The following is a 16,531-nucleotide window of genomic DNA, read 5'->3' as shown; positions in this document are numbered from 1 at the left end:
ATTGCTACAAGCAGCTTTATGAGCTCTGGTGATACTGCTTGAGTGGCTCGCGCAACTGCACAACAGCTTTTCAAGTGGAAGCAAGCATGAACAAATTGCACCTGTAATTTTCTCACAAGGCACTGAGGGCTCAAGTTTACTTCTAGCCATTGTCCAGAGCGCCAACACGATAGCCATGCCACGGATGTTCAAATCTCCCCCCTTTGGCGTGGCCTGCCGAATGCTCCTCTCCGCCTGTGAGAGCAATAGTTCCCTTTTTCTCCACTGCATCATCTGCGGCACTCAGTGGCTCGGGAACAGAAGCAGCAATGGCGGAACGAAGCAAATTCGTTCTAAAATTCCTCATCAGGTGGCTCGGGTCTACTGAGAAAAATAACGGGTCATTTTCCCGTACTGAATGTGGCAAAAAATGCAGCAGTGTTATCAACGCATGCACCTCGAAACATGGCAATGTTTGCCTGGTGGTTAATGAGCCCCTTCAACAGCTTTCAGCACACTGAGCGTCAAGTTACGGAGCCGGTTACGTTTCAGGTTCCTCGTAAAAAAATACCATACGGGGATAATGTATGTTGTGGAAAGCCCCCCCCCGCAAGACAAAGCAAAGCAGCCTGTTGGCTATTGCAGTCACCCCACCGGTTCTAGACTCGCAGCCAGTACCAACAAGTGCCCAAATTCTGTCAACTTGACGATCATCAATTACTTTTCACTGTACTAACATTTCGTCAATAATGAGGCTGCAGTACAGCTCTTTTCATGACCCCAGGCTTTGTCTTTCCAGTTGGAGCCATTCCACTATTGGGCTTGTTCTGCCAGTCCCTCCTGTAGAAGATCCGTTATTGTAGCGTGCAGCAACACAGCATCCTCAGCAGTTTTCTTCCCCACACATGATAGCAACGTTTTTTAACAAGGTGAACGAATCACGCGAGACACGAAGCAGATTTTAGCACTCCTTGGAACAAGACGGCAAAATACAGGTTGGGTAGGACAGAAACTTAGTCAGCACGGCTGTTGAAATCCCCAACTTGTGTTTCACTCCTACCCTGCACCCCTTTGCAGTGAAGTAAACCAAACACGAACGTCCTGAAGCTTGGCTGCCCCTCACTGCCCTAGTCACTCCCAGTTCGGGAAAAAGTTCATCAAAGCACTCTGATGAGCTAGTTGGTCTGACATGATGGAAAATGTTCTGCAGCCAGGAATTATAACGGTTTTCTTTGGACGGCAGCTCATGGTAGCACAGTCCCAGACTTCGCGAGGCAGTCAAGTTACAAAGCGGCACGGATCAATTTTTAGGCATCGCGTGCAGTGTTTTCCATCCACAGACTGGTAAACCTGACAGCAATAGCAAAAAAAAAATCTGGGTTGCTAGCTGACCAGATGACAGCTGGGTAAAAGTATCACATAGTAGAAAAACACCACCTTCGCACAAGACAGTGCAGGTAGGTGCAAGGCACTTTCTTTGCCAATAAGCAGAACCCCCCCCCTCTCACCATAACCAGTGAGTCAACTGTATGACGCACATTCTTTTGTTCGCGAGACGATTCGGCAGGCCACACCAAAAGAGGGAGATCAAGCTGCCATGGCCATGACACCACAGGGTTATTTCACGCTGCTATGCTTTAATGCGTTTGATCAGGTATTCCAAATTTGCGCTTTCTCCACAACTGGCCCCATTTCGGGTTGCCACCTCCGGTATGACACAAGGCCACATCATAGAGAACCACAGTAAGCGGGCTATTTGAAATCCAACCCTTTGAAAGCCGACTCCTTTTCGCAGCAAACAAAATACTAACGAGTCGTCGAATAAAGCAACACCGTGTACTATTTTCACTATCCCTTATAAAACACCGCACAGTGTGCCGTTCTTTCCTACAACACGCCAAGGTGGCACAGGCCCACACCTTATTTAAGGTTTTTTCTACCTCCTTGACGTTATTTATATGCACCCAAAATAAAACCTGCAGTTGCTGCATTTCCCCTCAGGTCCCACCTGATGCACTGGGCATACAGCGTAACCAACTATGTCCGCTTAAAAAGAGGACAGGCCAAACCACTGCCAAAGCCAGCAATAAACAACTCCTCATTAAGAAGTCAGAAAGAGCAGCTGTACCATTTCGAGGAACTCCACTGGTGCGCATCTAATCCATGCATCCCTCGATCAAGTAAACTTCAAGTGCCACTTGCACTGCCGCCACAGACCGCACAGGATTCACAGAACAATACATTCCACCTGCTGCTGGGCACTGCCGAATCAAATTTTAAAAATGTACGGGACACTTTTGCAGATATTTAAACAATATCTGCAAACTTGGCAGGAGAAATTTCAAAGCTAAAATCAACTACAAGGAGAACTGTAACTGCAAGCATGCTTTTTGCTTGAAATCACATTCAATGTGCGACGCGTAGGCTAAGGTATGCCTGCAGTGCCTGGAAAGGACTGGTGAACATCGCATTCGACACAACGGCCAGCAAAAGTGCTCCGGGTTCATTCGTTCCCATGAAAGGTTAGGACATAACACAAACAGGTGCTCAGCACGGCACAAAAATGCTCGTGCCAATGTCATGATTGGTAGCACAGCTGCTTCAACCGCCCTTCATTGGGGTATCCCGCACACACCATCACTTGTGCGTAACACTCTATCCCACTAGAACAGCTGCGTCCAGCAATGTTGCCAAACATGTCTGCTATTCTGCTTCATCGCAAAGCAGGCCAGAACAGCAGAGCGCTGAAAATGCTGCACAACTGTGTGGATCCACCTACAAACCTTTATTTGGTTGTGCTGAGCTGCTTGCAAGTACAATGCATTTCAAAATATTACTCAGAGGAGAGGAAAAAAAAATGTGTCCTTTTTTCATCAGACTGCCACGGCTGGGCATGGTTTTGAAAACGCACTGCCTATTATGTGGAACCAGACCCCAGTTCCGCTTCACTCTGTAGACCAGATCGCATGTGACATGTCACGCCTTGAACCCAACCCCCCCCCCAACTGGACCAGTCAGCCTTCTTGGGTGTGTAAGGCGCTCGTAACATTTCCTCGGGGAAGTCAGAAAACGTTTATAAACAGATCCAAGATTTACAGGTGACTGCCATCTACAGACATAGCACATGCTTCAAATAATAAGCATTCACCAAAAAGGGATTGTGTGGCCCACCAAATTATACGGCCACGTTTATTTGTGGCCTCGTCCCCAGAAATACTGTTGACCAATTGCAGTCTGACACGAAGTTGAACTTTCTTAAAGAAGTAGTGACACAAAATTTCTACCTTCCTTTCTTTTAATTGCTTTTATTTATGCTTGATGGGCTAACAATGCTGAAACAGCATTTTAAATGCTTGAACGCGCGATAATTATTGACATAGAATGGCCTGAAAACTGCCTGTTCCAGTTTCCATTTATTTGAGCCCAGAGGGTGCATACAGCATAACCACACCATGTCCACTTCGTGCAGACGTCATAACACTGCGGAGGCTAGCAAGGGTGTTGGTTTCCACCAAATATGCACTACGTGAAGGTGTCAGGCCTATCATAGCGGTGAGTATTTGATGACCGCTTCCAATAGAGGTGCAGATTCTCTGCTATATCATCCGCTCCTTTCCCGCATGTGGAACTTTTTTTTCACTCGGAGTGAAATTCTGGAAGAGTGGCGACACCTGTAGCAGTGACTGCATGCATCAGTTTGTGAACACTGCCAGCGCCATGCCGGCTGCGTGTGAAATGGTGTCACGAGTTCCGAAACAGTTGAAGCAGAAATAGCATGTGAAAACGAGAAATTGAAGGAGAACCCTCGTGGTGCCACCCACAACCTGCCAGGCAACAAAGGGGATTAGGAACTCTTAGTTGCCTAACTAGAGCAAACAGCATCGCTGGCAGGTTTGCATTGGTGCCATATGCAAACATTCTCGACTTAATCCTTACCACAGATCCTGATCGCTTTTCACCTCTGTTATCTCCAAGGGCTTCGTGACCACGCAGTCTTACACGCAACCTTTCAGTGCAGTCTTCAGATACCCAAAAAGAAAAAGAAAACCATTACCCTTTACAACCGTGGTGATTATCTGAACATGAACCGAGAGCTTGAGACTTTCGCTGACAACTTCGCCAATAGTTTTTCCAGCCACTCTGTCGAATCTAACTGGGAAATATTTAAGAATGAAATGCACCGCTTAATCAATCTTTATATACCAACTACCACCATAACTGAACGTCTTCGCTTTCCTTGGTTTAACGTCGCTTTAAAACGCATGAATAACAAGAAAAAACGCCTGTTTCGCTCTGCAAAATCTACTAGGTTGTATTCTGCCTGGCAAAAATATTACGCTGCTGCTAAAGAATATGACACGCTAATTACCGAAACTAAACGCAAGTTCTACTCTAACACATTGCCCACAATGTTACAAACTGACCCTAAACGATTTTGGAAGACCATAAACCCAGATCAATCTAACCTTATCTCTTTACTCGACCGCACCGGGTGCCCTATCCCCGATGCAAGGGTAGCCGATATCTTAAACACTGCTTTCTGTTCAGTATTTACTAACGAGCCTGCCAACGATCTCCCTGATATGCCCGATTTTTTACACCCTTCCGACACTAGCATTACTTTCAACACTACTGGCATTGTTAAGGTTATAGACTCACTCAGTAATTCTTCCTCTACTGGAATCGATGGTATTAATGCTAAAGTGCTCAAAAACACCAAATATTCATCGTCAAGTATCTTGTGCCTCATATTTCAACAGTCATTGGACACCGGCATTGTTCCATTAGACTGGTTAATTGGCAAAATCACTCCTGTCTTCAAAAAAGGAAACCGATCATCCCCCCTTAATTACCGTCCAATCTCTATTACGTGTGTATGCTCAAAAATCATGGAACATATTATTTACTCCCATGTTGCCAATTTTCTATCGTCGTCAAACTTTTTTAATCCCAACCAGCATGGTTTCCGCAAAGGCCTATCCTGCGACACTCAACTTGCTCTATTCCTTCACGACCTGCATTCGCATCTTGACCGCAACATTCCAGTTGACGCCCTTTTCTTAGATTTCGAGAAAGCCTTCGATAAAGTCCCCCATTCTCGACTAATATTTAAGCTATCTCGTCTTAAGTTACATCCGTCCACGTTAAACTGGATTCACTGTTTCCTTACGCATCGTCAACAGTTTGTTTATGCCAACTCGCACTCGTCCGCCCTGTCCCCAGATCTCTCGGGTGACCCCCAAGGCACCGTGCTTGGGCCCCTTCTTTTTTTAATCTATATTAATGACCTGCCCGACGTTGTCTCTTCTAATATCTGCCTTTTTGCAGATGATTGTGTTGTATACCGGCCAATAACCGACTCTTCAGATGAGACTGCCCTTCAACACGATCTTCTTGCTGTTCAAGAGTGGTGCAGGAAATGGCTCATGTCACTTAACGTCAGTAAAACATCTTTGATTTCTTTTCACCATCGTTCTAATTATGCACCCCAATCGTATTACCTAAACAATACTGCAGTACCCTCCTGTACGTCAGTCAAGTACTTAGGCATCCACATCAGTCACGATTTAACTTGGTCCTACCATATCAGTCAAATTACTAACGCAGCAAATCGTGTTCTCGGTTATTTACGTCGCAACCTTTCCTTAGCACCATCGTCTGTTAAATTACTTGCATACAAAACACTCGTTCTTTCCAAACTCGATTACGGCAACGCCATCTACGACCCACACCAAGCAAACCTCTGTAACGTCCTTGAAACCGTTCAAAACCGCGCAGCCAGATTCATCCTTTCAGATTATTCGTATCACTCAAGCATCTCGGCATTAAAATCGCAACTTCTCCTCCCTCCTCTCACCTCCCGTCGACAGATAGCACGCCTGTCTCTTTATCACCGGTTCTTTTATACCTTGCCCCCAAACAATCAGTTCATCCTACCCCCTCCTAAAACATCGCGCCACAGCCATCGTAACGCTGTTTACCCACCACGCGCTCACACTACAACTTTTCAACGTTCATTTTTTGTTCATACAGCGCATGACTGGAACAATCTTCCTGCCGACATCGCCATTATTACTGATAGCACTCGTTTTAGGTCTGCGATACAAGATTTGTGTCATGACGTGTAACCCTTATTGTTTACATCATTGCACTGTATTTTGCCTGCCTATTTTCTTGCCCACCCCTCATGTAATGCCCCAAAAGGGCCCTTGAGGTACCAATAAATAAAAATAAATAAAATAAAATATGATCTGCTGGCAATGCATCACCATGTGACAGGCAATCGCATTTCACTCGTCTCATCACGCGTGAGGTTGCCTGCTTTGATGCAGCAGCTTGTCGAAAAAGTGCCCCCTCCTGCTCAGCCAAAAAAAAGTGGACGCTCCAGCAGAAGGCAGTCATCATGGTTGAAGCCGAAAAGGAGAGAGTCCTGTGTGGCTGGCTGTCTATGGTACTGGAAGGCAGAGCACCCGCACAACACACTCCTTGGTGTGAACAAGCTGGTGTTCCTCCTCGAGCAGCAAGCAAACAGGCTGCCGCTCTCTGGCAGCACCCTTCGACACTCTTGGACATGGCCATTTTAAAGCCAGCATCAGAACAGCATTCTAGCCAAGGTGGAGAGCCGATGAGTGTCAACAGTGGAGCTATACCAACATGGATCCCGGAAGCCACGCGGCTGTTTGGACCCTTGCAATGCACATGGTACGGGCTTGTTCTACGCAATGCCATCGGTCAAAAATGCCACGGGGGGAACAAGCCGCATGGCCTTACTTTGTGCCCACACATGGATGGTCCTGATAAGCGTCCACTCCTTGTAGAAGCTTGTTCAGTACAAAGGCAACATTACATCGGGGATGACATGAGCAACATCTCTCAGCTGGTGCTTTCCCCGCCAAAAATGCGGAAGGCAGGGTTTCTGCTTTTAGACAACTGTAGAGCACAACGCGTTGACGATGCAACTATGAGCACTGCCCTCGTAGTTGTTTGTTACCATGCCCAAAGGCACGTGAATACTTCAGCCACTGGACCCAGCCGTGGTAAGGACCATCAAGTGCCAGCACAGTCGCAGGCTAATTCAGCGCTTTCTCCTCGACATTCCAAGCCAGAGCAACCAACAAGCTGCACCTTTTCAAGGTTAACTGAAATGATAACCGCACTGTGGACAGCCAACGGTTCAACCACTGCAAGCGGGATGTTCTGTCACGCAACAGTCGTCATTTCTGAAGATGTGCCGCCACTGGAGTTGCAGCATTCAACGTTGCCGCCAACTGGCGTCTGTCAATTGGTTGTGGGGCTTAACGCGTCGAAGCTACACCTGGGCTATGAGGAGTGCCGTAGTCAAGGGGATTAACTTCGACCACCAGGGGGGATCTACGATGTACACCAAAATATCAGCACAATGGCATTTTCGCTTTTCGCCTCAATCAGAAAAGCAGCCACCATGGCTGGGATCAAACCCCTCTCCCTGGCATCAGTGTTCAATCAGCCCCATCACTACCACTGATCACCTTCTGGGATGCCCAGAGCAGGTGCAAATGTGGTGGTGCTCGAGGTGTTCACTGACAAGGCAATCACCAATCAACAACGATGATGAGGTCACCGGCCGTTCCTCAGAATGCAGGATGATATGACCATCTTTAAGTGCGGAGGCTGAGCATACAAGCTGCTGCTAAGACAATGACTAACTTTATGAACGAAAGCACGAAGAAACAACGACAACAAGGAGGAACGATTACAATAGGAGGAACGATTACAAGCGTTGTAATCGTTCCTCATGGTTGTTTCTTTGTGCTTTCGCTTCCCATGAACCCTTACCAACTCGCCCAGCTTCCTTTGTTGTTACTTGTTGCATTGTTACTTTTAAAGCTTGGCATTGTGAAAAAGAGGTGTACTTACCTCGTTTTCGCAAGTTCACAGCAAACCAAATTTTAACTGGATATAATTTTCAGATTGGCAGGAGACTAATACCTGCACACATGGCACATGGTTACCTATAATTGCAAAATCAAAGATGTTATTGCCTACTGGCAAATAAGGAAGTTCGATGCGGCAACTGAATGGCCAAGTAGGCCCCAATTAGAAAAGTAGGCCCAATAAAAAAATGCTAAATAACGAAGAATATGAAGGAGAAAAACATTAAGGGGACTGCATAGAACTGGCGACCTGTATGTCTTAGCCACTGCAGTGTAGCCCAGTGGTGAAAGAGGATGATGATCAGCAGTTTTTTCTGGAACAGGCAAAAAATAATTTCTGAGGATCATGTCACTTTTTTTTTTTTTTTTTTTTTTTGCCGAATGCTTGTTGGTGTGGGCCCGACAACAAGGTTTTCGGTGGCATCAGGCATTCCTCGCCAAACGCTTTCGTCGTGACAAGACCTATAAACTAACCTATCCCGATCCCTCATCGCAGTCTGGTCCACAGAAGAAAACTATGCTCTGACTTGGACTACGGAATCCGCACTGCGTTTTGAAAATACTGCAAGCACAACGCAAACAACCACGCCAACGAGTAGCTACGAAAACTTGAACTGGACGTAACGCTAGCGTTACGCCCAGAGCTGTGGCTAGCGTTGCCCGTTCCACAAATCGAAGGGAGAGCAGTGTGCCTTGATTTTTACCCAACCAGCCAAATCCCCAATGCACACCGGCCAGCCAGTCACTGCTACCTTATTATAACTGGCGACGGTCGGTCATAACTTGAGCAATGGTTACGCCTGGACGCCACTTTAGCGACGACTGCACTTACGCCTGGACACAGCGCTAGACACAGCACACACTGTTCTCCAGGCCAGCAGCTGCCGAGGGCTTACCAGCGAGCTATCCGACATCTTCGACGTGGGTCAGGAACCGATGACTCTACTGCGGCCGAAGAATGGGCCGCACCCCCGGCGACCACGAATCACGTGTCGCTACTCGCAGCAGACCGCCGCCGGCCGTGTGGCCCGTCTATCAATGCACTGGGGCGGCTATCATGCCGGCGACGATAGCAGCAGCAGTAGGCGGTACGAGCGGCACACGTCGCAGCGGTGACACCGCGTCACGTCCTCCCACGGTGCGTTGCGACACGATAGCTTTCCCAGATTTTTTAAGGTGCGCGTCACTGTCTAGCCTCTGTTCGAGCTGGCTTGTTCGAACAAGCTGCAATGACGGAGGCCTTATAACTTATAACCACGGCAGCCACAGGTATCACGTCCGTCGGTGCTACAGCGAAAACACATGCGATCATGCATGCGATCAAATTGAGCTGGTGATGATGATGATAATCAATGCAGCACAACAAAGAAACAAGTTTTTTCTTTAGTCTGGCTCACTAAAAAACGTCATTCCACTGATTTTTTAATCTAAAAAATCCGCCCAGGTGCTCCACGTGAACTTGCTTTACGGTTCATTAGCTTTGTTTGAGGATCATGATGATATTGACTAAAGCCTTTTCTTCGAATTGTGGGGTAACAGCTCCATGGGTAACAGCATGTACCATCTTGCTAGAGTAAACTAGCTAATCTTGCCCCCAAGTTGTGACACCCCGCTCCTCAATCTGGGGCCCTATATATATATATATATATAGAGAGAGAGAAAGATAAAATACTTTATTAGTTGGGACCCATGGGTGGGAGGCTGGGCCAGGCTCCCCCGGCTGGGCTAGAGGGGACACTGTTCCCTATGATGGGAACCACTGGCGCTAGAGGGCCCAGTCAAAAAAACCATTGGCCGACCTATTGGAATTCCAATTGGTCGTCCAAATGGTCGGCCAATAATGTATTAGGCGCCCATTGGCGCCAATTTCACACTTGATCTCACTCCCACTACTCTCTGCGCATGCGCCCCCGTTGCTGTAGCAACAGAGGCACGCCGTCTGCTTTCAGAATGCCGTGGCGCCAAATTCAGACGGGTTGCGCGGTGGTGTCGCACACCGCACGTCGAAACGCGCAGTCGGCAGCGAGAAGCGTCTTCACCGCATATCGATCGCGATAAATAAATGCGAACGTAAAGCGCGAGGCATTCGGTAAATTTAGCTCAGCCTAGCGACGAACAGCTGATCTGACGATTCGTGATATGCGCTGGCTGTGGCTAGTTAATAAACTTCAGCATGAGCTTTTTAGGCCTGGGCATTGATTAAAAATGAATACGATTAATCAACAGGCATTATAAAATAATTGATCGGTTAATCGGTTGATGGCAGAAACTACATTTCGAGTTCGAAGTCTTTTTTTTTTTTCTTTTGGTATGGCCGGGGTCTTTCACGCTGAAGAGTCAACATCATATACATTCTTGCATTTTAGGGCAACATATAGTCTATATGAGTGGTTGCCCGGATGGCGCGCTAAACAGACCCTCGCGTAGTATATCATAGATGTAACTGGAACGCGTGCTTAGTGTCGCTATTTCTCAAAGAAGCGAACCCGGAGCCTCTCTTCGTTGCCACTTGAAACGTACGTTCGCTTCTGATTATGGGATTCTACGAGCGGTATGTTATGGTGTAAGGCGGCGACGTGAGATAATCTTGCGAAGAGTTTTGGGGGGCTTTATTCTGGTTTACTACACTCACATGAGTTGAACCGATTAGCTGGTAAAAAAGTTAGCGCGATTAATGCATTAATCGGTTAATCGGTAGGGTACTCTATCAATCGCCCACTTAGCTTTTATCACAATGGTCGCTTGATACCATTGACGCCTTTGGCTGTCCGCCCTACCCTGGTAGCGTGTGCTTCAGAAACCGACTCCAATGAGCAAGCACGATATTGTCATTTGCAAGAGATGCATGCTCTGTTTTGCTTGTCCTATTCTTATTTGATGCAGATATTCTGTTACACGTGCGTTGTATAAGGGAAATGGAGGTCTGGTAAACTGCTCAACAAGCAGGTTTTTAGGTCAGTGTCATGGAGTTACTAAAGGAGACAATCCACATGCCCGTGGCTGTTTTGGTTTAGTAATTAGGGAATCCACAGAAGAAGCTTCCTGTTGTGGTACATTTGCATACATTTCCATACGCCACTTTTGTATACCCATTACCCAACAAAACTGGTCTTATTTGTCACATGTAATGAACATGTGCCGTGCTTTGCTCTTTGACGTTTTATTTGTCATAAATTTTGGTACTACGCTTCTGTTTCTGAGAAAATGTATTATGTTGAACCAGTGCCGGTCTTATGGGTGGGCGACCGGGGCGGTCGTACAGGGCGCCAGCGAGAAGGAGGCGCCGACCTACACTAAACCCTCCTCCCCCCCCCCCCCCCCCCCCCCCCTCCCCTCCCGGTTCTCTTCCCTCGGCCTCCTCCGTCTTCCGTCCATCACAAGAAGAGACTTCGGCGGTGCATTTTGAACTGAAGAAGAAACCACGTATGTCCAAAACATCCGAAAAAGTGGGTGTTGAGGAGAAATTGACCTTCACAGAAACCGACCGCCTGAGTAGGCTCCGGGACGGGGCTTCCGTATTCACTAATCTAACTCAAGTGTTAACGCTTGCCTTACAACACTTTTAGGCGCCACAAAACTTATGCCGAAAGGGCGCCTTGTCGCAAAGTTATATGTCAGAAAAGTAAGTGACGCTAAAAATTGAATCTATCTCATTTTCGTTTTACTTTATGGCTAGCATTGTAACTGCGTGCATTCATATAGACAAAAGTTCACACAATGGTCTCGCTACTCGGAAAGAGAGGTTGCCTTTCCTGGGTGTGGCGTTATATTGCAGCCCGAGTTGGTTTTATTTTGAGAGAGAGAGAGAGAGAGAGAGAGAGAGAGAGAGAGAGAGAGAGAGAGAGAGAGAGAGAGAGAGAGAGAGAGAGAGCATAAATCATTATTTATTGAGCAGATCTCGAGGCTGATGTTATGGGCCTTGCCTCGTGGAATGCATCCCTAGTCTGGGATTCTTTGACTTCGATCGAAATCTCTTTTCACCTGTGTTGCAAACAGACTGAAGGAGCGGGAATAAATGTTTATCTTACGAGCGCTGGTGCAGCTGCTGGGGCACCCGCCCGATGGAGGGAGTCCCTAGTCCGGTTTGCCTTTGCCTTGGCTGGCAGTCCATGCCTGTATTGCCAACCAATTTTGACCGCAACGCCCCGCACCGCCCCTTAAAAGCCCTACATCGCCCTACACAATAGAGAGTTTTAGCAGTCCGTCTGTTCCGTCGTGTACGCAGTTACCGTGTTGACCTGGACCAGACTGCGCCTGCTCGCGCGGAAGGGCGAGAAGGAAGGGCGAGGAGGCGCACCCTACCGCGACGAATGCGCAATTGCCCAGACGGGTCCCGGTCAATATGGCAACCACCTACAACACGGAGCATACGGAGTGATTGGTGGCCCTACGCTCCACCCAACGCAAAAATTGACTGTCGTAAAGTTCCGAACTGCACCAAACCCAAACTGCAGAGGTATCAAGCGAAAAATACGGGATGGGCGAAGTTTCGGGTCAGGCGCGAAAAACTACAAAAAAAAGTGGCCGCACCGCCAACCGAAACTGCGGAGATGTCAAGTAAAAATGACGAACAGGTTGTGCCTCTTTTGTTCCAAATCGAGACATCGGTGGTGTTTACGGCCGCAGGACGTTTTTGCGCAGGGAGCTCCCCGGGCTTTCGAAGGCGTCGAAGCTACGCGATTTCAGGGGGTGTGCGGTCCTTGGTACTTGACACCAAATGTGGGGTGGGCGGTGTTTCGGGGGAGGGCGTTCTCCCGGAACTTCCTGGTATGTTGCTAGTTTTGATTGGAAAATGGCGTAATGAGTAATTTCCAAACATCAGGGTGGCTACCAGAAAGGGATTATCCATGGTTCAAAGGGTTCACATCAACCGGGCCCACCGGGGTTACAGGCCTCCCGAGAGATGGCAGGCGTTGAATTGGATAGAACAAATTTAAGCATCCTGCTGATTTTATCCGTTTGAAACTCAGATGATCGATTTCAATAACGAATACTTTGAAAATGCTGTTCGTTGCATAATGTGCATAATCCTGAAGTCAGCTCTCAGTTCTTCGGTCAGGGGCAGAAACGTTGCACTCGCCCAAAACCGTGCATCGCGTTGAGCGACAGAGCTGATCCAGCTGACGCACACAGAGAGCAGCCGAACTGGGATTTCATGCTGCGGTGGCTCAGTGGCTAAGGTGTTGCGCACCTGAGCACGAGGACGCGAGTTCGATTCCCAGCCACGGCGGTCGCTTTTCTGCATGATGGCGGTGAAAAGCGAAAACGCCTGTGTGTTCGAGATTTCGGCGCGCGCTAAAGATCCCCAAGTAGTCAAAACTAACCTGGAGCCCTCCAATACGGCGCGCCTCATAACCAGTGCAGTTTTGGCGCGTAAAACCTCATAATCGATCGATTGAATGGGGATTTGAACAGCTACTGCCCACCAGTTTCGGCACTCGCAATGCGAAGGTACGTGCTCCGCAATGAACGCTCATTTGAAACAGAAAAAGAAAACATCCGCAAGCAAGTTTCATCTTTTGAGCTGCTCATTCTCTTAAACTGGTCGGGGTGCACGCTGTAGATTCTTGTGGGCGAGCCCTTGTTTGTTTTCCGGCTTGTACAGCGTATATAGGTTTCTTCAGCTGCGTCTACGCATCACTGGGCTGTACTCCAGGCTCATTTGAAAGGAAACGCGACAGCTGTAACCCAAAGACCAGTCTCAGACACGTGGTGGTCAGCGTGAGCGGATTCAACGAGGGCTCTCGTGACAGTTTCTAAAGAAATGAAAGGCGTCTTGGTGCAGCTACCCGAAGACCATAGCTACATCACGGCCCTTCGATCAAGCGTATGCGTGCGCTTGATCGAGGGGCCGTGGCTACACCAAGGCGCCTTTGGTGCAGATATGAAGCACGAGGCAATTTTTTTGCTGAAGGCAATGACAATGTTGGAAACCGCGCTGATGGCCGAGTTTTGGGATATGGTTTTGCAAAGCTTCAACGCCACCAGCACGGTCCAACGCTGTCACTGAACGCTGCCGTAATCCTGACGAAATTGTTCTGTATATATGTATCCGGCTTAAGGTTCGATGAACTCGAGAAGCTTGCGAAGGAAGCGTCGGACCATGCTTCGTACAAAGCAAGCACCCAGAGATTGCGAAAACAGTAAACACGATAGGACACTGAAGGCACGAGCCCGCCCAAGCCACAAGATCTTCCAGCTAAGTTCCGCCGCGAAATCTTCGTCATAATTTTCAACCTCCTGCATTCTCTCACAGCTCGCTTGATCTTCAAGTCTGCTCGCAGTTTTCTGTTATTACAGATTGTAACTGCTTTTCCCCAGCGTGGAAGCGCCTGTGTATAAATGCAAAAAAGTTGTGATTGTTTATTCGAGAGTGTTATTAAAACATTTTTTTTTTCAGTTCGGTATCGAGCTAATTTTCTACAGGCGCCACTTATTCTGAAAGATTTAGCTTCCCCGTGTGAAAACATATTGAGAATAAATCATTTAAATTATCTGTTGTGATCGGTCGCAAATACAATATACCAAATATCACTGTTTGTATGAAACCGCTGCATTAGAGGAGCTCAAATTTTGTTGCTAGATAGATTAACGCAATAGCCAGACGATTGGTAGCGTATCGGCTGTAAGTACGTGCGAGCAGTTTTTGAAAAATGCCGGCGTGACTACTTCGGCAGTGCCCATACGCAGGAAACCAAAGCGTGCGCTGCCGAATTAGAAGACCTGACGGACGGAGCCCTTTTCCCGAATGCGCTTTTTTATGTTTGAGGGAAGATTGTGTCTATTGAAACAAGCGGGAACTGCGGTAAAGGTTAGGGAGAATGCAAGAAACACATACGAAACTTAAACTGCACTTCTAAGTGTCGTATGCATTTCTTGCTTTCGTCGTAACTTCTCGCGCAATTTAGCACTTTTTTAGTATGAACCAGCTAGTCCGACAAACCTTAATGCTGTCTATGTCTCTTCGTCTGCTGGGGATGTTCATAAATACGTTGGGCGTTCTTGGAGTAGCGAATTCTAAAAGGCGTCAACTCTCAGGAATGACGATGAGCGTAAGGAGGGAGGTGGGCGGGGAGGGCCCCCTTGTTTGTTTGAACCGGGCCTTCAGCACTCTTAATCCGGACCTGGTGGCAACGTTTGGCCTTGAGATAAAGGAAACAAAAATGCGAATTCTCAACTCATTCATTTTAATTAACTCGGTTTCTCTTCCTTTTTTTTGTCATTTTTTTATATGGCCAAAGCCTCCTCCTGCTTGCCCTTTCAAAAACATGCACTGCTTTCGTTAAATTTGAAGCTTTGGTGCATTTTGGTCATGTGTGACTACCCGAAATTTAGCAATGATCAGAGACTGAAAATCCAAGGATATAGATTTAAGTGAAATTCTGTAGAAAAACGTAAAATGGATGAAGCAGCAACTGCTTAATTGTTGAACATAACAGTTTTTTTTTTTACTTTAGCAAATGCGCCGAAGGCAAGTACGGTGCTCTCAACAACAACAAAATAATATAACATAAAATACAATATAGATAACATGATTTCGCTCCGTTGTGTCGAAAATATTGGTTGAACCTACGTCACAAATACATATTTTCATCGAAATCGTTATTTACTATAATGTGACGTTGCGGGTGCGATATTATTTGGGAGTCTGAATGCTGGTATTCCTTTGGCCAGTAAACATGAAACACGATAGGCATGTGGGCATTTAATTCACCTCTAAACCGATCGCATCACCCTTTCATGTGGCTCTATTTATGAGAAACGCGCATATTGGGACGGGTCGCTGGCGTAGCCGGAATTTTATCTCGGGAGGAGTTACCAGAGGAAAGGTCCCGGTAAGGAGAGGGTCTCACACTTCGTACTGCAAAATTCAGACGCACATGCGCACACTTGTGAGAATGTAACGACGCGTTTAAACCCCGGAACCAGGGTTGTTAGGTTCTGGAAAAAAAATGCGCCTGATAATTGCCGGAAGTACATATAGCCGAAAAATGTGGGGACCTTGATTCGAACGTTTGAATACGAGCCAGGAAAATAGCCATTTTCAGAAAGGCGACGCTAGTAGCAATCCTTTTTCGATGACCGTCGTGGAGGAAAGACATAAATTTCTTAATTTCGAGAAGTAGCAACCACAGAACAGGCGTTTTCTGCACTCTGTTTTTTACCACTTTCGCTGCCTCCTCACAATTCCGCGTTTATTATACACCGTCATACACGCTTTGCACCGTCCCCCCACCCCCTTCACTCCGCATGGAACTGCCTAGAAATCACCATTTAGACCGACCGGCCGCGTTGCTTGAATGCTTGAACTTGTGACAATAAGTAGCCGTGTACGCTTGAGTGAGTGTGATCCCTTGGGCCCATTTCTCGGAATTGCCAGATCACCGCCGTCTTCCTAAAAGCTTACTCTGATTGGCTTCCAGTTTCGTCTCGACGGATGAAATGCACTGAAAGGCATAATCAGGCCCATTTTCTGTAGCGTACGATGTCAAATGGTCCCGGAAATACATAAAATAAACAACGCTCGAAGGAACCAGGATGTAGCCAAGTCGGCATAGTGAAATTTCGGTCGCCATGGGCCTCTAAAGCTTGCCACTCTGGCAGGTCTCCACATCTGGCAACCCTGCACGAAATCTACA

The 16,531-nt window shown here is 47.3% G+C and overlaps 1 protein-coding gene across 2 annotated transcripts in view; it reads right to left on the bottom strand.

Moving 5' to 3' along the window:
• The window catches only part of LOC144180513 (sphingosine-1-phosphate lyase-like), a 65,084-nt gene extending 55,846 nt beyond the window's left edge, over positions 1-9,238 (bottom strand). The window contains exon 1 of one of the 2 annotated variants that reach the window (XM_077708847.1): positions 8,789-9,238. In XM_077708847.1, coding sequence (XP_077564973.1) covers positions 8,789-8,806 — 18 coding nt within the window. In that variant the 5' untranslated portion in view covers positions 8,807-9,238. The remainder of the gene's footprint in view (positions 1-8,788) is intronic. The other variant, XM_077708852.1, reaches the window with a different exon arrangement.
• Positions 9,239-16,531: the final 7,293 nt, after the last annotated feature.

Source organism: Haemaphysalis longicornis, unplaced genomic scaffold, assembly GCF_048455015.1.
Source record: "Haemaphysalis longicornis isolate Haplotype H1 unplaced genomic scaffold, Haemaphysalis longicornis Haplotype H1 scaffold_1, whole genome shotgun sequence".
NCBI classification, from domain to species: Eukaryota; Metazoa; Arthropoda; class Arachnida; order Ixodida; family Ixodidae; genus Haemaphysalis; species Haemaphysalis longicornis.
Note: the sequence above shows the minus strand (reverse complement) of the source record. Positions and strands in the feature narration are given on the sequence as shown.